This window comes from Moschus berezovskii, chromosome 9 (assembly GCF_049115385.1).
Source record: "Moschus berezovskii isolate FMDL1 chromosome 9, NW_MosBer_1.0, whole genome shotgun sequence".
Classification (NCBI taxonomy): domain Eukaryota; kingdom Metazoa; phylum Chordata; class Mammalia; order Artiodactyla; family Moschidae; genus Moschus; species Moschus berezovskii.
The window spans coordinates 93,273,331-93,294,962 of NC_142468.1; the positions used below are offsets into that span (position 1 = coordinate 93,273,331).

General features: G+C 38.7%; 1 protein-coding gene across 6 annotated transcripts in view; it reads left to right on the forward strand.

The window, feature by feature from the left end:
• The window catches only part of LRRC49 (leucine rich repeat containing 49), a 162,639-nt gene extending 152,127 nt beyond the window's left edge, over positions 1 to 10,512 (forward strand). For all 6 annotated transcript variants that reach the window (XM_055436698.2, XM_055436702.2, XM_055436706.2 and 3 more), the window contains 2 exons: positions 298 to 451; positions 9,912 to 10,512. In XM_055436698.2, coding sequence (XP_055292673.2) covers positions 298 to 451; positions 9,912 to 10,115 — 358 coding nt within the window. In that variant the 3' untranslated portion in view covers positions 10,116 to 10,512. The remainder of the gene's footprint in view (positions 1 to 297; positions 452 to 9,911) is intronic.
• The last annotated feature ends 11,120 nt before the right edge of the window (positions 10,513 to 21,632 follow it).

Sequence of the window (21,632 nt, forward strand, 5' to 3'; positions counted from 1 at the left end):
AATTGCTTTTTGTGTGTGTGTTCTGTTATTTAAGTTTTATATTGATTTTTTAAAGATAGTTTTTTCATTTAAGAAATGCTTGAGACGTGTCTTTGTTGATAATTGGTAGTGAAACAAAAGAATTTGAGTTATATAACTTAATTAGTAGAGAAATTGGAGTAGTGAACTGACTTTAAAAACTCAAACTCATAAAACAGATATTCAAAAAAGCATATGCTACCCTCTAAAATCAACAGAAAAGACATTTTCACCAATTGGATAAATAACTCTCTAAGTCTCTTTACCGTCTTTCTACAGGAAGAAGCAATTCCGATATCTTCTAGAAACCAAAGGGAAAAAGCCTGGTATTGTCAGTGAAGAAAATAATGATAGCAGGAGACCTATGGGAGAAAACACAAATCGTGCTACACTGAATTATACCACAAGAGACTTTTATACTGAAAAGCTAGAGGTAAAACTACCATTATCTTTGAAACTTATTGTCTGGATAAATTCCAAATGGTTTGAGACTTGGGAGTTATACATTTCTCTCCTAATCATTTAAGATAACCTTTTTAAATTCTGGAATGTTAGTCAGCCTCATATCCAGAGCTGGGGGCAGTAGGCACTAAGGAACTAGGGAGAAGTAGAGCCCTTAGTTCAATATATTTAAGCAGAAAAGAAATGTTCAAAAGAAATTGGTACAAAAAATTTAGACCGAAGTGGGACCAGGATTCAGATCTCTCTGAATTAAGAAAACTGGAATAGACTTGCTCTGAGTACTTACCTAGCCTGTGCCAGACTGGCAGAAGACACAAAAGAATCTCCATTTCTGTTCTCTTTGCCTAGGTCCTTGATTCTTTAATTCACTATTTTGTTCTCCTACAGGGTGTGTGTTCTGTGTTCTTAGTCACATAATTTTAACCTTCTGTTTCCACTATAGTCTTTTAGACAGAAAGGCTAGAACCAATTCTTTACTCCTATATGTGTTCAGAAGTTTTTTGAGGGAATGCCGTATTAGGGGACTGCAGAACTATAAAGAAAAGAACCATGCAGTGTGTGCCTTGATGGAACTCAGAGAAAGGTGAAGAAACAAGTCATCTAAATAAAAATAAGATGTTAAAATTCTGCATGAGTTTTTGAGGGGGTCTAATATTGACCAAATATTTTTCAAATGTTTTATAATGGTTGTGAGATTCTTTATTCAAACTATATTGTAGCTGAAAACTCATTATGTCAAAAGAAAGCAAACCAGCAGAGCTGTTCCTGTTGTAGATGGGGTTCAGAGATCTATTTGATTGAATCTTCTATTCTTTTCCTTTCTCCTCACCTCATTCCCAGACCTGAAGAATCTCGGAACCCAAAGGCCTCTAAGGATTATACTTTGAAAAGCACTTAATTCAATGCAACAATATTTTTTATAGCATCCTGAAGGATGTTTTGAAAAGATTCTGCTTTATTCTCACTCATGAAAGGTTACTGCTTCATGAGGTAGTTGTATATCACTGAACAACTCCAACAGTGGAGAAATTCTTACCCATGTTAAGCTGCCTCCTAATAACTTGCAATTAGTGATGCTAATGTTGCCTTATGTAGAAAACAGAGCAAATATGAAGCTGTCTTTATAGTTATACTTTCTTACATTCAAAAACCACGTATTGAGCAGCTGTCACATGTAATACTTGGACTGTAAGAAGTTGCTGTCATTATCCTCATGAATCTCACATTCTAATGGAGGAGATAGACATATGCAGGGATAATGTAAACCACTAAGTTAAGAGAGTGTAGCTCAGGGAAACCCTACTCAGTGCTCTGTGGTGACCTAAATGGAAAGGAAATCGAAAAAAAGAGATATATGTATACATATGGAGGATTCTCTTCAACAAGCAGTGTAAAGAAACCATACTCCAATCTTTAAAAAGTCAGTTTTTCTTAAAGTAATTTAAAATTTAATATAATCCCAATAAGAAATCAAAATTTTTTCATTGAATTTATCCTACAGGACCTGTGGAAAAATAAACATAAAAATAACCATAAAAACTCTGAAAAAGAAAAATGATGAGGATAAAACTAGCACTACTAGATAAATTAAGACATATTATGGTCTTATCAGTTAAATCAGGGTGTTTATGGAGAGAGAGTCTAGTGGGATAGAATGGAAAATTCAAATGTACATCTAGATGAAAAAGAGAATTTATGATATGATAAAGAATAATCTCAAACAAATCAAGAAGGATTATCCCAGTAGTGATTTGAAAATAACTACAGAATTAAGGGGGGAGAAAAGCTGGATTCAGACTTTATACTTCAGTTCAGTTCAGTTCAGTCGCTCAGTCGTGTCTGACTCTCTGTGACCCCATGAATCACAGCACGCCAGGCATCCCTGTCCATCACCAACTCCCAGAGTTCACTCAAACTCATGTCCACAGAGTCGGTGATGCCATCCAGCCATCTCATTCTTGGTCGTCCCCTTCTCCTCCCGCCCCCAACCTTTCCCAGCATCAGAGTCTCTTCCAGTGAGTCAACTCGTCGCATGAGGTGGCCAAAGTATTGCAGTTTCAGCTTTAGCATCAGTCCTTCTGATGAACACCCAGGACTGGTCTTCTTTAGGATGGACTGGTTGGATCTCCTTGCAGTATAAGGGACTCTCAAGAGTCTTCTCCAACACCACAGTTCAAAAGCATCGATTCTTCGGCGATCAGCTTTCTTCACAGTCCAACTCTCACATCCATACATGACCATGGGAAAAACCATATCCTTGACTAGACGGACCTTTGTTGGCAAAGTAATGTCTCTGCTTTTTAATATATTATCAAGGTTGATCATAACTTTCCTTCCAAGGAGTAAGCGTCTTTTAATTTCATGGCTGCAATCAGCATCTGCAGTGATTTTGGAGCCCAAAAAAAGACTTTATACTTACATCCACATTAATTCCAAATGAGTCAGAGATGTTGAAGTTTATAATGAAAGGGTAAAATACCTACAAAAAACCATGAAAGATTAATGTGCAGCACTGAGATCAGAAAGACCTTCAGAGAGAAAATAAGCAATGGCAGAAAACAAACTGAAAAATATAGTTTGTAACTAATCCCCGTAAATTATCAAGAACTTTTAGAAATCAGTGAGAAAAGGGATCAACAATCCAGTATAGGTTGTGTTACTTATTCAAAAATAAGTTTAAAATAATATACCATTTACTTGAGAGTCCCTTGGACTGCAAGGAGATCCAACCAGTCCATTCTAAAGGAGATCAATCCTGGGTGTTCATTGGAAGGACTAATGCTAAAGCTGAAACTCCAATACTTTGGCCACCTCATGCGACGAGTTGACTCACTGGAAAAGAGTCTGATGCTAGGAGGGATTGGGGGTGGGAGGAGACAGGGACGACAGAGAATGAGATGGCTGGATGGCATCACCGACTTGATGGACATGAGTTTGAGTGAACTCCGGGAGTTGGTGATGGACAGGGAGGCCTGGCGTGCTGTGATTCATGGGGTCGCAGAGAGTCGGACACGACTGAGCGACTGAACTAAACTGAACTGAACCGAACCATGACAATAAATACTCTCAGTTCAGTTCAGTCGCTCAGTCGTGTCTGACTCTTTGCGACCCCATAAACCACGGCACGCCAGGCCTCCCTGTCCATCACCTACTCCCGGAGTTCACCCAAACCCATCGAGTCGGTGATGTCATCCAACCATCTCATCCTCTGTCGTCCCCTTCTCCTCCTGCCCTCAATCTTTCCCAGCATCAGGGTCTTTTCAAATGAGTCAGCTCTTCGCATCAGGTAGCCAAAGTATTGGAGTTTCAGCTTCAACATCAGTCCTTCCAATGAAAACCCAGGATTGATCTCCTTTAAAATGGACTAGTTGGATCTCCTTGCAGTCCAAGGGACTCTCAAGAGTTTTCTCCAACACCATAGTTCAAAAGCATCAATTCTTCAGCGCTAAGCTTTAAAATATGTATAAGCCCTCCACAGAGAAAATTGTAAAGTTTTATTGAAAGACACTGAAGAAGAACTAAATAGATAGTTTATGTTTATGGACAGAAACTTCCTACATAGTAAAGATGTCAGTTCTTCCTAAATCCATCAGTATATAAGGCAGTTCTAATAAAAATTTGGACAAAGTTATTTGTAGAACTTCACCAGTTGATCCTAAATGTGCCTGACAGAGCAAAGGACTTAAAATAACACAACAGTATAAGTGAGGAGAACTTGCCTTACCAGATATGAATTACTATTTTTAGCTGTAGTAATTGAGGCCATATAGGACTTTACTTTCACTTTTCACTTTCACACATCGGAGAAGGAAATGGCAACCCACTCCAGTGTTCTTGCCTGGAGAATCCCAGGGACGGGGGAGCCTGGTGGGCTTCTGTCTATGGCGTCACACAGAGTCGGACACGACTGAAGTGACTTAGCAGCAGTAGCAGCAGGAATAGATTCATAGATCCATGGACAAAATAGCCAGAACTATCCCATGTTTATGGGAAAACTTTGTACAAATATCAGGTATTGCTGACTAGTACAGACTAGCTAATAAATGCTACTGAGGAAATGAAATATCAAATCAGAAATACATATCCCTACTATGGTGTACTTTGTTAAAAAACCATATTTAAAAAATTAGATCAAATAAAAACCCAAATATGAAAAGCAAACGTTAAAATTCTCACTTAAAATACAGTTGAAAATATGACCGTGATTGGGTAGGCTATGGTTTTCTAACCCCCCAACCCCCAAAGGCACAAACTGTAGGGAGAAATTTTGATAAATTTGGCATTAGAGGTCATTTTTTGAAAAAAACAGGAAGAGTTTCCATGGAGTCATATAAGCAGAGTCTTGATTAAAGTGGTTTGAGAGGTAAATAAGCAATCAAGAAGTAAAGATAGCAAATGCTGACTCCTGTTTTGAGAAGTATCAAAGGGAACAATAAAATCTGAAGCCACATAACATTTGGAGAGAATAATATGCCATTAGGAAATTTGGATCTGAGCCCATGATTCCACCACTTATTTATTACCTGAAAGACCTTGCCCTGGTCCCTTAATCATTTTCTCTTGACTCACAATGTAGCATTCCCCACTTCCTGAAAAATGTTTAAATCCCTGTAACACAAAGTGCTGATTCTCTCTCCTCTGTATATCTTGAGTTGTTGAAGGAATTACTTGTAGTAAGTTTCTCACAAATCAGGATAAGCCGCCCCTTTCACTGTACGTATGACATATATAATTCTGTTGCTTGGTAGGTGTTCATCCAATGTCCTGACTCATTCTGAAAAAGATTTAAGATGGATGGAAAGCTGAATGGGACTTTAAAGAATCCAATCCTGTCATTAGACAGCTGAGGAAAACTGGAAACTTAGGTGAACAACTGAGGCTCACATAGTGAATTCCTGACTGAACTGCCTCTAGAACTCAGACCTTCTGATTCATGGCCTTGGCTCCTTTCAGTTTATCATGAATGCTTCCTAAAGTCATCTTGACCACCCCAGCACAAAGGACTCTCGTTTCTTTGAACACTGGTGGTATTTGCTGTCTAAACATCTCATCTGGAAAATCTCATGGATGGAGGAGCCTGGTAGGCTGCAGTCCATGGGTTCGCAAAGAGTCAGACACGACTGAGTGACTTCCCTTTCACTTTTCACTCTCATGCATTGGAGAAGGAAATGGCAAGCCACTCCAGTGTTCTTGCCTGGAGAATCCCAGGGACAGGGGAGCCTGGTGGGCTGCCGTCTCTGGGGTCGCACAGAGTCGGACACGACTGAAGTGACTTAGCAGCAGCAGCAGCAGCACTTTTGTACTGTTTCATTTCTTTTAGTTAAGCTTTTAATGTGTGTAGGACATCTCTCCAACTAGACTGCAGGTTCTTCAAGAGCTAAATTAGCATTTTCTCCAGGTAGGTATTAGTTCAGTTCAGTTCAGTTCAGTTCAGTCGTTCAGTCGTGTCCGACTCTTTGCGACCCCATAAATCACAGCACGCCGGGCCTACCTCTCCATCACCAACTCCCGGAGTTCCCCCAAACTCACGTGCATCGAGTCGGTGATGCCATCCAACCATCTCATCCTCTGTCGTCCCCTTCTCCTCCCGCCCCCAATCCCTCCCAGCATCAGAGTCTTTTCCAGTGTGTCAACTCTTCGCCTGAGGTGGCCAAAGTATTGGAGTTTCAGCTTAGCATCAGTCCTTCCAATGAACACCCAGGACTGGTCTTCTTTAAGATGGACTGGTTGGATCTCCGTGCAGTCCAAGGGACTCTAAAGAGTCTTCTCCAACACCATAGTTCAAAAGCATCAATTCTTCGGCGATCAGCTTTCTTCACAGTCCAACTCTCACATCCATACATGACCATGGGAAAAACCATAGCCTTGACTAGACGGACCTTTGTTGGCAAAGTAATGTCTCTGCTTTTTAATATGCTATCTAGTTTGGTCATAATTTTCCTTCGAGAAGTAAGCATCTTTTAATTTCATGGCTGCAATCGCCATCTGCAGGTATTAGTAGATGACAGCTAATCCTGAGCAAGTCTCTCAACCCTTGTTAACCTTAGCATCCCGTTTATAAAATGGAGATATGGATTAAATTCCTATACAAGCACCATTATCGTTAAAATAACTCTATAACAAGTCTACTATGACCTGCTTTTTTCTATCTTCATGACAATAAAATTTTAGTTCAATGAACTAACATAAACAATATTGTATAGATTTCATCTCATCAGGATTGAACTTGTGAAATACTTGTTTTATCACCCCCCACAGGGATAGAAAAAAAAATAAGTGTGTGATGTGTGAAAGCATTTGAGAATGGAAAAAGCATTATTCAAAGAGGAGCAACTTCTTGACAGGTCAGGGCAAGAGAAGTATCTCTAATGTGCTCTTAACAGGATCGTTCTGGACATGCAGAATGAGTTGTGCTGGCAGACACCTGATGAGTTTTAGAGTATACTGCACGGAAATGCAGAGTAATTGGCTTAGTGGAGAGAAGAAATGATGAAGCAGAGATGTTCTCAAACACATTTACTAATTAAGGGTTAGTGTATATTAGATACAATTCTGTATCAACATGTTTATAAAGAAGTCATGGAAGAAACTAGCACAAAATTGTAAAGCACCAAAAATTGCACTATGTCAATTAGAAAAGTTTAATTCGTATTATATATAAATTATTTATCTTTATATTTTTCTTATCCCTTATTACTATAAAATTTTTCCAGTCTTACTGCTAGAAATATTTTTAAAATTCAAAATCATGTTTTAAGAAACTCAGACGTCTGTAAGAGAGGTCTTCTACTTCTGTAAATACATTGCTCGTTGCAAAATATTGCTTGTTTTAGTTATTGATCTCTGGTGGTTCACACTTATCTTTCTTCCTGGTAGTCTCCTTGTTTCCCAAATTTTCTGAGTGTTAAAAGGGAGCAGCTGAATGCTGTTCTCACTGATAAGCTAACGTAGTGCACGTGACTAAGTCCCAGACAGTATTTCAGAGTTAGTGAAGTTCCGTTCACCAGAGAAGTCACCAGCTGGAACCATCTGTTATTTATTGCCCATCAAAATCTGTGCATGTTTTTATGATAGGTCAATACATGACCTGCTGCTTTTAGCACATGAATTAAATCAGATCAGCATGTTGACCCCTGAATGGTAAGTGATTATTTAAAGAAATCTTATATGTCATAAGAAATTTTCCAAAATGTGCCTCTGTTAGAGGAAGTTAGTGACAATTGGGACTTCTTATTAACTTCTATTAATTAATCAAGAATCCAAAACATATTTATTTTTTGTTTTATAATTGTAAAACTTTGGAAAAGAAAGAGAAGTAGAAAAAAGGAGTAGAAATACTCATCTCACTACCCTAAGACAATCTTAATGATACTTCAGTTTATTGTCTTTCATTAATATTGAATATATTTTTGTAACTTTTTAATGAAAATTTCAAACATACAACAAAGTTGAAATAATTTTACAGTAAACATTCATTCCCCAGACCTAAATTCCACTGTTAGTATTGTACTGTACCATGTACTTGCTTTATCACTTATCTATGCTTTTCCCCATCCTCTATCCATCAATAATCCATCTTATTTTTTAAATTTATTTCAAAGTAATTGCACACATTACCATGCTTCTCCCTAAATAATTCAGCAAGCAGATCATTAGAGTTCAGTAATTCATATAGTTTCTTATTTTGAGGTATAATTTATATACAATGAAATATAAATCTTAGGTATACAGTTGTTAAGTTTTGACAAATACATATACTCATGTAACCCAACCTCTATCAAAACTTCATTTTGTACTTTTATTTTTCCACCTAGCATTCGAGTGTAAGCATTTTCCTACTATAAACCTTCATAGTAGATTTTAAGGGCAGTATTTGTTGATATTTTAAATTTAACTTTTAAAAAATTATTCTGCTATTTTGATTTGAGTTGGAGATTTTAGTAGATCCTTTTTCAATTAGTTAAACCTATTTTCTCATTGACATTTGTTATTTGTTTCCTTATCCATTTATGTGAATTGCTTCTCCTGTAATTCTGATTATCTGATCTATTCCAAATGTATATCTATTCCATATATTTTTCCATGTATATTATGGCATTTTCCATCATCGTGCCTGAATATTCAAAGTATCAATAGCCAAAACAAGTGTCGAATTCTTGCATTAATCAAAATGGCTTTGTTTCAGCTTCTAGGATGAAATCCAGGCCCAATGTCCCAATTATCTCAGATCTCAAACTTCCTCTGTTGTGTTTTGAACCCAGGTTTTTCATTTGGGCTTCTCTTGTTGCTCAGTTGGTAAAGACTCTGCCTGTAATGTGGGAGACCTGGGTTTGATCCCTGGATTAGGAAGATCCCCTGGAAAAGGGAAAGGCCACCCCCTCCAGTATTCTGGCCTGGAGAATTTCATGGACTCTATAGTCCATGGGTTTGCAAAGAGTCGGACACGCCTGAGCGACTTTCGCTTTCACTTTTCATTTGCAGACTGCCAGCCCCAGGAGTTGAGTGGGTGCACTGTCTCCTCTGAAGGCCAGGTTCTGGGTCCCAGGCCTGTATATATGTCCTCTTTCTCCTTGTACACTTTCCCCCAACTTTGTCCAAATATTCTCAGCAGTGTAAGTCAGTATAATGGATCACTACATTCTTTCCTAAAATATGGAATGAATTCAGAGTGTGGATATTTCATGTGTGTATATAGATATTAACTGACCTCAAGGCTTCCCAGGTGGTGCTAGTGGTAAAGAACCCTCCTGCCAATGCAGGAGATGTAAGAGACATGGGTTCGATCCCTAGGTTGGGAAGATCCCCTGGAGAAGGGCATGGCAATCCACTCCATTTTTTTTGCCTGGAGAATCCCATGGACAGAGGAGCCTGGTGGGCTACATTCCATAGGGTTGCAAGAGTCGGACATGACTGATGCAACTTGGCTTGCATGCACATTAACTGACCTCATGTTAATTAATACTATTAGTACCATTGACCATTAGAAGCCATGAATCCGTGCATTCAGCTGACTTGTGTGAGGTAAACTACCTGCCTTGAGAACGGAGAAAGTCTATCAACAGAGGAATTGCAGCTATGATCCAGTGATTCCAATAAAGAAACACTTTGTAAATACAACTTAAAATCTTCATCTCTCCCCACAATTAGCAAATGAGTTTCATATTAACTCAGCTGGAAGTTTTCTTCTCATGGTTGCCAAGAAATACATTTTTAACAGAGCTGTCCCACAGAGTTGGGAGTGGACTGGCAAGAAGGAAGCCCTCAGTTGCTGTCTTTATTCAAGCAGAGCTCTGTGTCAGAGTGTCTAGGAAAGTATTCCTGCTCGGAGGGGTGGGGTCAGAAGAGATTATCAAGCTTCTCTGGTTCAGCTAATTGTTGCTTTGGTTTGGGTCTTAATTATGATTCAATGCAAAATATTCTTTTTCTAATAGGAAATAAAGGAAAAAAAGAAATTCTGCAAGATGTATATCGAGGATCTTGTGAAGGAAGCCACAGAAATCAACATGAAAAATGAAGCTTTGCAGAAACTTTGGCCACAGATGTTCATTGAACTTGTGAGGGATGCAGTTATAGAAATCCGCAATAAAAATTCCTATATGAAGCTTTGCCTACAGAAGATAACTGACCAAAAATAGAAATGGCTTTTAGTTACAATTGAGATTTCTAGTTTTATGTTTTTGATGGTTGAAAATATGTGGGTTAAAAAATGTTAAAACAACAACAAAACTTTTCCTTCAAGCTAGAAAGACTAGCATCAAAGCATTTATTGTCTACTGTTCTTGTAGTTAAAGCTTAGGAAGGAAAGAGCAAAAGGGAAAATTCATTTCCTGTATATGTTGACCAAACAACCTTTGGGAACTGAGCAGTCTTTAGGGCCCTTGAATGGGCCCTGCATCTTGTGTTCTTGATTTGACTGGTGCCCCTGCTATAGCCCAAAGCACGTAGTGTTCGCTCATGGTTCAGCATGAGTTGCTTCTGTCTACTTTCAGCTGATAATTTTTAGTTACTTACCTCTTTATGTCATGATTTCAAAGCCAAAAATATGTTCTTTTTTATGAATGAAGAATAAACTTATTAATTAGTTTAAAAGAAAACGTGTTTGCCTCCTTAATCCAGTCAGAATTGTCATATTTATTGTACGTTTCTCTTTAGCTGAGTAAGAGCCCTTCTCTTACTTATGTAGGAAGAGGCCTCATTCTTCTAAGGATGCATCCTTGGTGCACCACAGAAAGTCCTGGGCGTCACTATGAGCAGAAAACATGAAAATGAGTCCAAACAGGGACAGGAAGAAAGTGTTTTTGCCTTAAGAGATCCTGAGTGTTTGTACGTAAAATGCAGTGACTAATCAGTTAAGTCTACTTCTCCGAATGGTGTCTCTTTCTGTTGTTGGCTACTCTGAGGCTCTTTTTCTAGGCAGGCATGTGTACCTGTATCTCAAAAGTATTAGGGATTTATGAGGGCAAGTTTCTAATTTTTCCAATTCCAATTGAAGATCAAACAGAGAAATAAGATATAAGCAGGGGGTTGTCCTGGTTGATGCTAGTGATTTTGGAGCCCATGACCATAGCCAGAAGTGATACAACTTTAGAAACACAGTCTTCAGTTCAGTTCAGTTCAGTTCAGTCGCTCAGTCGTGCCCGACTCTCCGTGACCCCATGAATCACAGCACGCCAGGCCTCCCTGTCCATCACCAACTCCCGGAGTTCACTCAAACTCATGTCCACAGAGTCAGTGATGCCATCTAGCCATCTCATTCTCCGTCGTCCCCTTCTCCTCCTGCTCCCAACCTTTCCCAGCATCAGAGTCTTTTCCAGTGAGTCAACTCGTCGCATGAAGTGGCCAAAGTATTGCAGTTTCAGCTTTAGCATCAGTCCCTCCAATGAACATCCAGGATTGATCTCCTTTAGAATGGACTGGTTGGATCTCCTTGCAGTATAAGGGACTGAAACACAGTCTTACAGGTCCATAAATAGGAATTATCCAATTTGCTCAGATTTCACCTGGCAGCTATATGGATCACCCGGATACAAGAAAATGAGAACACAAGTTACAGGACAATAGAGTCCTACAGAAATGCTTGACGGGAAGGAAGGTAAGCTGCTAGGCTTACACTAAGAATGGCCTACGTCCTTAAGAGCTCTTGGTCACCCTCAAGTTTAGGAAGCCATGTTTCAGAACTTGGCCTTTCAAGTTTTCACTGTCCTGGGTTTGCATCTCGGCACTTCAGCTCCCACTTTAGCTTGTGAACCATCTGGACCTCAGTTTCCTCATAATAGCACATATCTTATAAGATCATTGTGAGGATCAGATGAGATAATGCATTTAAAAGTGACCACAAAGTAAATGAAGCTATTCTTCATCATCTTCTAGAAGCAGGGTGAACCACAGCGTTGGTGCCCTGGGACAGGAAGAACTGTTAGTGTTTCCTGGTGATCCTCCATCTCTCCAAATTGAAACATACACACCAACTCTCATTTGTCTGGTAAACAGTGACTCCTCCCCGGTTTCTGTCTTATTTGGTATAGAAATGAGAGCCCACCTTGAGGGTGATGTTGAGATGAAAAACAAGAGTATCTTGTTCATGGGCTTCTAGGAAATAGGAGAGGCAAGGACATCCGACTCCTCAGGCATGCGGGGAGTGGTTGCTTACTCTAGGCCAGGCAGGGGAATGCCTGGCTGTTTAATAAATGACCTGTCTAGCTTCCTGCATGCTGCCTCCCCTCCCCGCACCCTCCGCCCCTGATGATAAAGAGACTAGATCTTCACGTTCACATGCATTCTTGGCTCTCCCCATCCTCCTGGGCATTTAAGGAACTGAAAGAAGATCAGCACTCACTGGCTTGGTGCAAGCCTACAGGTTGGCTCAACTCAAAGCACCTGCTTCAAGCCTAGTAAGAGGGTTTCTGTCTTGTTTCTGAAATCAGAACGCCTTAATGCCCCATCCTTAGTCACTTGGTCTCTTCATCCCTTTGTACTTGAGCTCCCTCTTGTTTACCCCCACTGTTACACACTGACTGATTTCTTTTACCTGAATCCTTGTTTTGCCTGATCCCAAATCCCACTGACTGTGTCCTCCCATCTAATTCTTATCTCTTACCACTCAGCTTCCTCCCAACCCATGCTTGCTGGACTTCCAGGGTGAGGATAATCCCCAGAGAAAAGGACAAGGGGACCTGGGTCTACCGTGTCTGAAATCATCTGAGGACTCTCTGTGGCTAGTGGGGATCCCTGCGACAAGTTGTCATCTCTACTCTGGGTTTTCCAGGATCTTCAGGAAGGGAGCGAGATGCACACCCCACTACCTAGAGTAGTGTATTCTGAAGGATTGCCTTTTCCCAAAAAGAATCTCGAGCTGAATATCACCTCAAAAGCAGAAAGATACAGAATCCGCCAACTGGGGAGATACTGTCCCCCTGGTTATGGTTTAGCGGTTAAGTGGTTACATGTGCTGTTGTTGGGTCTGGGGATGGCTGCTAAGTGTGCGGTTGGATCTGAGGCTGATTAACTGTGCTGCTGTCTGAGGACGGTGCCCGGGTCGGCTCCCTACTTCGTGAGCTTCACTCCACTAAAGGCCTGATGCAGGAGACCATGAAGCCTCACCCTGCTCCTGATCTGTTCCTTTCCAGGGTAGGGGCTAGAGTGGTATTCATATGCTCCACCGAGTAATAATAATCATAACAACAAATAAGATTTATTGGATGGCATCATGCACTGTTTTAAGCTCTTTTAAAAATGTTTTAAATTTATTTTTGTCCGTGCTGAGTCTTGGTTGCTGCGCGCCAGCTTTCTCTAGTTACAGCAAGTGCGGTCTGCTCTTCACTGCGGTGCAGGGTCTCCTCAGCTCGGTGGCTTCTCTAGTTGTGGCGCACAGGCTGTAGGTGAGCAGATTCAGCAGTTGCAGCACGCGGCCCTAGAGCGCAGGGGCTTCAGTAGTTGCTATTCGAGTGCTCTAGAGCTCAGGTTCAGTGGCTGTGGCTCATGGGTTTAGTTGCCCACAGCATGTGGGAGCACCCTCGACCAGAGATCAAACCCATGTCCCCTGCATTGGCGGGCAGATTCTTTACCACTGAACCACCACGGGAGTCCTGTTTCAAGCTCTTTACATGCATTGTCTCATTTTTTCTCCCTGCACTGTGATAGACATGTGCCCCTATTTGAACACTAGGAAACTGAGACATTGAGAGGTTAAAAACCTCACCCAAGAGTATTTCATCCAATAAGTAGTACATGGGACCTGCGTTCATAACCATGTTTCGTCTTAAGCATTTGGCATCTGAGTAATATAAATGAAAGAATGAAAAGAAAGGAAAGAAAAGGAAGAAGCAAGGAAAGGAAAGAAGGACAGAACAACAAATGAAAGAAGAACCTGGCTAGTTAGCAAGGCAAGCATGCAAACCAGAATACAGAGATGCTGCTCAGGAGAATATTAAGTTAAATCTTGAAGGACAAAGGTTAGTTTTCCTAACCTGCTTTTATGGGTCAGCTGGAGATGGAATGGTTATTGTTGCCAAGAAGTTCAGAGCCAAGTTTGAAACTTGATCACACTGACTGTGGTTAACCAGTATTGATGGAGTATTTGTTATCTTTGATCCTGATTTTCTACTTAGGTTTATGTTTTCCTGGCTCATTGTATCTATTTTTTTTTTTTTTTTTTGCAAGCTACCTCAAATCCTTTCTGGAAAGAGGAGAAGGATAAATAAATGAGTTAAAATATACCCAAAGCTCCAAAGAATAGACTACTCCTCTATTTTGGGCAATGAAATACTTTACAGTTTCTCTTCAGGAGATAATGAAACTATTCTTTATACCACTTGAGTTATCAGAGAGTTGACTTCTTTCTTCTCTTTGTTTATCTTGAAATATTTCAACATGCAGAAATGTAGGTAGAATAGTATCTCAAATAAAACCCTGTGTCCACCACCAAGCATCGCAGGTATTTTTCCACATTTGCTTCAGATTTTAAAAATAAAACATCACGAGTAGAAATGGAGCCTCTGTGTAGCTCTTTCCCTAGAGGTAACCACAATCCTGAATTTGATGCTTATCATTCATTCTTGTTTTCATACCATTCCTATTTATACACATACGCATAGGGAGTTCACTGAATTGACTTTATATTTTCATATTTTATATGAATAGTATCATGCAATATGCATGTTTTTCTGCTTATTTTTTCCACTTGGTATTCTGTTTCTGAGAAGCTCTACCCAGAAACACCATTGATGGGAATAAATAACTCAGCTTTTGTTGTTGTTTTTTTTTTTACTGCTGTTTGATATTTGTATGGTCGATATATAATTTATATATTCATTTTCCTGTTGATGGGCATTGTGATTTCTAGTTTATAACTGTTGCACACAATTCCGCTTTGAATATATTTGTTCACAGGTGAGTTTTGAGGGCACATAATTGGTGATGGAATTTCTGGGTCAGACGCACATCTTCAACTACACTAAATATTGTAAATTGTTTTCTGAAGTCATTATCAGCTCACATTCCCACAACACATGTTCAGTTGTCCCACATTCTCAATGATAGATTCCAGCTTTTGCAACCCGACGAGTTAACGTACAGTATGTGTGTGTGTTCTTGAGGATGGCTTTTGTGCAGAGAAGCGATTATTCAAGAACTTTTTTTAAGATGAAATTTATATACAGTGAAGTGCACTTAAGTGTTAAATCTGATTAATTTTGAAAATATCAACAACCCAATTAAGAATATAAAACACTTTAATCACTTGAGAAAAGTTGTTCTAGCCAATTGCCTTTCCCTATGAGCAACTATTTTTCTAATTTCACCATTTATTGGTTAATTTTGTCTGTTCTAGAACTTCCTGTAAATAGAACAATACAGTGTGTATTCTTGTGTCAGGCATCTTTTACCCAACAGATATATTTTTAAGAATCACTCATAATGTTTCACATATCTGAAACTGTAATTTTTATTGCATAGTATGAAGATACTACAATTTGTTTATCCACTCTATTGGGTTGTTTCTAAATTTGGGGATATTATGAATAAAGACATTTTATACAAGTTCAGTGGAGCTACTGGGTCATTATAAGTCTGACTTTCTAAGGAACTGCCATGCATTTTTCAAAGTGCCATGCATTTTTCACTTGCCAACATTTGCTGTTGTGAGCCTTTATTATTTTTAATAATTCTAGCATGGATTTTTTTGGCCATCTCATTGTTGCTTTAATTTTATTTTCTTTGATGTCTAATGCTGTTGATCATGTTTTTATGTGCTTTTTAGTCATTTTTATTTCTTCTTTTGTTAAGGAAATGTTCAGGTCTATTGCCCATTTCTAAAATTTGAATTGTCATTTTATTATTGATTTGTATGGGTTCTATATATGTTCTATATAAAATACTTCTGTTTTGAATTATAAAGTTTAATCCATTGATTAAGCAGGATTGCCAGGGAAATCCTGGCAAGTGCTTTTTGATATTCCCTTTAAAATGGTTTGCCTGTCCAAAGTTTGCAAGGATATTCTCTGTTTACTTCTAGAGGCTTTATAGATTTAGCTATTACATTCAGGACTATTATCCTTCTTGAATTAATTTTTGCAAATACTGTGAAGTAGGGATCAAAATTCATTTTCTTTTCCATATGGAAACCCAGTTGTTCCCATATGGTGGTGGTTTCGTCGCTAAGTCGTGTCTTACTCTTGCAACCCCATGGACAGTAGCCCGCCTGGCTCCTCCGTCCATGGGTTTCTCCAGGCAAGAATACTGGAGTGGGTTGCCATTTCTTTCTCCAGGGGATCTTCCCAACCCAGGAATTAAACCTGGGTCTCCTGCATTGCAGGCAGACTCTTTACTGACTAAGCTACAAGGGATATAACTTGGTGCAAAAAGTTCCTTTCTCCCATTGAATTGCTTTGGCAATTTTTAAAAAAAATCAGTTGACCTGTACATGTGTGGATCTCCTTCTCTACCTACTATTCTTTTCCATTTTAAACTTTTTACATGAATACCATACTGTCATGAATACTGTAGTAAGTCTTGAAATCACATAATGTAACTCCCACCAATTTCATTTTTATTTTACAAAATTGTTTTAGCTACTCTAGGTCTTTGCATTTCCATATAAAGTTTAGAATCAGCTTGCCAATTTCTAAAAAAAATGATTTTGGACATTTTTTATTAGGATTATACTGACTATAAATGAATTGAGGAAGATGAATATCTTAATAATACTGAATCTTCCATTGCACGAATATGAGATATCTCTTCATTTATTAAGACCATTTTTCAGCAAAATTTTGTAGGTTTCAGTTTAAATTTTATTCTGAAGTAAATTTATTCATGACTTTTTTATATTTTAAAAATATTTTAAAGTTTTACTTTCAATTCTCTTTGCTAATACATAGTAATACAATTTATATATAATTGATCCTCATTGTTTATAGATTCGGTATTTGCAGATTCACTTAATTGCTAAAGTATATTTGTAACCCCAAAGTCAATACTCACAGTGCTTTCGTGTTCATTCACAGACAGGAGCAGAGTGATGAGAAATCAAAGTCAACCAGCACACACCTCCCAGCTGAGATCAAGGAAGGCAATATTCTGTCTTCTTGTCTTAGTTGTCATAATGTAAACGGCATCACCGACTCAATGGACATGAGTTTGAGTGAACTCCGGGAGTTGGTGATGGGCAGGGAGGCCTGGCGTGCTGTGATTCATGGGGTCACGGAGAGTCGGACACGACTGAGCGACTGAACTGAAACAAGTGTCCTTTTCATGGTATATTTAGTGTCATGTCTGTTGCATTGTTATCTTTTCTGTCGGTGATTTTGTGTTTTTTAAGGTGTCCAAGGATAGTGCCAAACTGCTCTCTTAAGCACAAGATGGTTGTGATGTGCCTGACAGAAAACACATTGTGTTAGGTAAATTTTGTTCAGGGATGAGTTGTAATACTGTGGCCATGAGTTAAATGTTATTGAATCAATAATATGTATTTTAAAAGATGTCTTTAAACAAAGCATACATTAAAAAGTTTACATACTAATTGACTGACAAAAATGTTGTGCTCAGTGGTTCACAGGCGCCTAACCCTGAATTTTCCCCGGGAGCAGTTGTTTAATATTTGCTAATTCAGTGTTCACAACATCGTTATAGAATATAGCTTCAGTGAATAATGAGCCCACTCCAGTGTTCTTGCCTGGAGAATCCCAGGGATGGCGGAGCCTGGTGGGCTTCCGTCTATGGGGTCTCACAGAGTTGGACACGACTGAAGCGACTTAGCAGCAGCAGCAGCATATTGACCTTATATCCCGTAACTTGGTGTGCTGCGGTTCATGGGATCGCAAAGAGGCCAACGTGATAGCAACTGAACAACAACAAACAACCCATGCTTTACTAATTTTAACAGATTCTTCTGTGAGTTTCTTAGGATTTTCCAGAACACACTTTGTCTACAAATACAGTGTTACATCTTTCTTTCCAGTCATTATACCCCTTATTTCTTTTTCTTTCTTTATTGTACAGGCTAAGATTGCCAGTTCAGTTGTCTAAAAGAAATGGTAAGAGTGGTTGTCATTGTTTTGTTCCTAATGTAAAAGTATTCAATATTTCATTATTATTAACTATAGGTTTACATAGATAGCCTTTGTCAGACAGGGGCAATTTTTCCCCTTTTATTCCTAGTCTGCTAAAAGTTTTATGGTGAATGAATATTGACTTTTGTGAAATATTTTTCTACATCTGTTGAAATAATCACATAACTCTTCCTTGAGGCTGTTAATATTAAACCAGCTTTGCATTATCAGGATGATATAATGATATCCTTTAACATATTGCTCAATTTTATTTGATAATATTTGTTTAGAGGTGTTTGTGGCTATGTTTATTAAGAATATTGTTCTGTGATATTTTTCTGTTGCCTCTTTTTCAGGTTTTGGTATCAAGGTTAAGTTAGTCTCATAAAACTAGTGGGAAAATCTTCCCATCTACTGTGTTTTCTGAAAGAAAATAAGAAGAGCCATATCCTTTAACATATATGCTAAATTTCCTTGTGATTTATTCTTTGATTCAGAGGTTACTTAGAAATGTGTTATTCAATTCTTAAGTATTTGGCCCATTATTTGAATAACAGAACTTTTCATATCTTTTTGGTATGTGTGTGGAATCACCAGTATCAACCTCTGAACCGAAGTTTGAGTGAAGGGTCTATCTCAGTTTTGAAAGGTGACTATAATACCTGTATATCAATTTAGGTCAAAATTCTCAAGTATATTGTTCAAATCATCCTTTGCTTTATGCATTTCCTCCTCCTCCTAAGTCGCTTCAGTCGTGTCCGACTCTGTGTGACCCCATAGACAGCAATCCACCATCTGGGATTCTCCAGGCAAGAACACTAGAGCGGGTTGCCATTTCCTTCTCCAATGCATGAAAGTGAAGTCACTCAGGTGTGTCTGACTCTTAGTGACCCCACGGACTGCAGCCTACAAGGCTCTTTATGCATTTAAGAACATGTTATTAAATCCATACAGATTAAAAACTGACATATCTTACTGGTGAGATGATGTTTTGATATTCTGAAATGGCTGTTTTGTCTCTAGAAATTTCTGAAGTCTATTTTGTTCAATATTAATATGGCTATATCAGCTTTATTTTTTTTACAATTTGAATGAGGTATTTTCGTATGTTTTAATTTCAACCTTTCTATATGCTTATGTTTTAGGTTATTGTTGTTGTTTAGTCACTCAGTCGTGTCCAACTCTTTGCAACTCCGTGGACTGCAGCACGCCAGGCCTCCCTGTCCTTCACTATCTCCTGGAGTTTGCTCAAACTCATATCCATGAATCGATGATGCAATCCAACCATCTCATCCTCTTATGTTTCTTTTAAACAGCATATAATTTATATTTTTATCCAGTCTAGCAATGTGGCTTTTTTAAAGGTCAGTTTAGTTCATTTGCATTTACTGTAATATAAAATCAACTGGGTTTAAATTAACTACCTTAGTCTGTGCTTTTACTTATACTTCCTCTTCCATGTTTTATTTCATTTTGTTTTTTCATTCTTAATTGCTTCCTTTTGATTTATTGAGTATTATTTGGTATTAAATTGTGGTTATTTTTTAGCCATAATTTTCCCTATATGGATTTAGAAGCTATACAGTCTGTTTCTATTTCATGAGTGACCTCCCTATAACTTATATATATATATCATATCTGATAGTTTTACAATAAGCAATAAATTAAGACTTAGAGGTAAAACTTCACCAACTCAATAAAAACCCAAGTTTTATATAGACTTAATAATGAACAATTTATACTTCATATTCACAATTTTATATTTCATTTCTTCACATCAAATAATCATTTTATACAGTTCCATTTGCCCAGCACCTTCATTTTCTCATTCTTTATTTACACTGGAATCAGCTCACTATTTAAGTTTACATCATTTACATTAATTTAATATGCTCATCATTATTCTTGACCAATAAACCATTTTTATGAACTGTGACTAAACACAGTATAATAGAAGTGAGAAGGAAATGGCAACCCACTCCAGTACACTTGCCTGGAAAATCCCATGGACAGGGGAACTTGGTAGGCTACAGTCCACGGTGTCTCAAAGAGTCAGACACGACTGAGCAATAGGTTCTTCTATACAAGTGAGAAATATACATATAAAGGAAGCAGTCACTCAGCAAATACTCACTGAGTACTTATGAGGGTATTAAGTGTATGCCAGGCATGGTGCTGTGGCTCAAAGTATAAAAGTGAGCAGTAATAAATGTAGCCTCATAAAATTCATAATCAAGTGGACAGTACAATCTGCATGGTGAGAAGCTCCTTTAGCCTAAAGGAATTCTACTGACTGATTTTCAGCAGAAAGCAATGTTTATAAATGGATAATCTTTAAAAATAAAAATGTAGGAATGCTTACACTTCTGTGAAAGTAATTTTATGTTCCAAATGTGTGGAATATATATATATATATGCGAGCATGCATGCTAAATTGCTTCAGTCATGTCTGTCTCTTTGCAACACCTTGGATTGTAGCTTGCCAGGCTCCTCTGTCCATGGAATTCTCCAGGCAAGAATACCGGAGTGGGTAGCCATTCCCTTCTCCAGGGGATCTTCCCAACCCAGAGATAGAACCCAGGTCTCTTGCACAGCAGGCGGATTTTTTACTACGTTCATTATCATATGAGCCACCAGGGCTCATATATGTGTGTGTGTACATATATATAATTTTTAAAGTATTTTTGACCATTCTGAAACCACCAAATTATCTGTAGTTCATTCACTTAGACTGCTGGCCTCCACTAGTGGTCCAGAGAAAGTGACTTACAAGATATACATGTAGATGTGTTTTTCACATAGCCCCCTCCAGCAGTGTAGCAGAAATCTGGTTGGCGGAATTGATTTCACTTGCTCCAGAGTTGAGACGTGACTGACAAAAGCTGGTTAACAGTCTCTTGTCTCTTGCTGCAGTCACTGTGCAGTGAATCAGACGTAAGCCAGTCAACATACGGAATTTCTCTAGCATCAGTAATTGGCTCAATAAGGCCAATCAGAGAGAAGTACAGTTTTGTTTTATGCTTTGAATGTTTGGGAGTAAGAGAGCTGTCTGTCTCTTGCTCTCAATACAAGATGTACAAATATGAAGGCAAGAACGTCTATAGCTCTTTAATACCATAAAAGAAATCACCCACACTCTCACCCACAGCAAGAGGATTGCTGATAAAGAGGACTAGAGGAGTCCTGGTAGAGCTATGCTTGAAGCCCTCTCTACTGCTGGATTTTTTCTCCGCTGAGTGATGTCTGGGGCTTCAGGAAGGAAGAGGCATAGAATGGCATTTGGAACCATCTGAAGGATTATTTACTCACATGTCTGGTGGTTGATGCTAACCATTGACTGGGACTTCTGCTAGGGCTGTCACCCATAATACCTATACATGGCCTCATCAAACAGCTAATTGGGATTCCTCATAGCATGGTGGCTGGGTTCCAAAAGAAAGCATCCCAAAGTCTGTCATCTTCAATCACTTAGCCTCAGAAGTTGCATAGCATCACTTTCAGATCAGAGATCACATTAGATCATATTGACCCAGTTCTAATCTGGTGGAGCATCCAAGTCACACTGTCAAGAAAAGAGTGGGATGGGACATAATGATACATTGATTT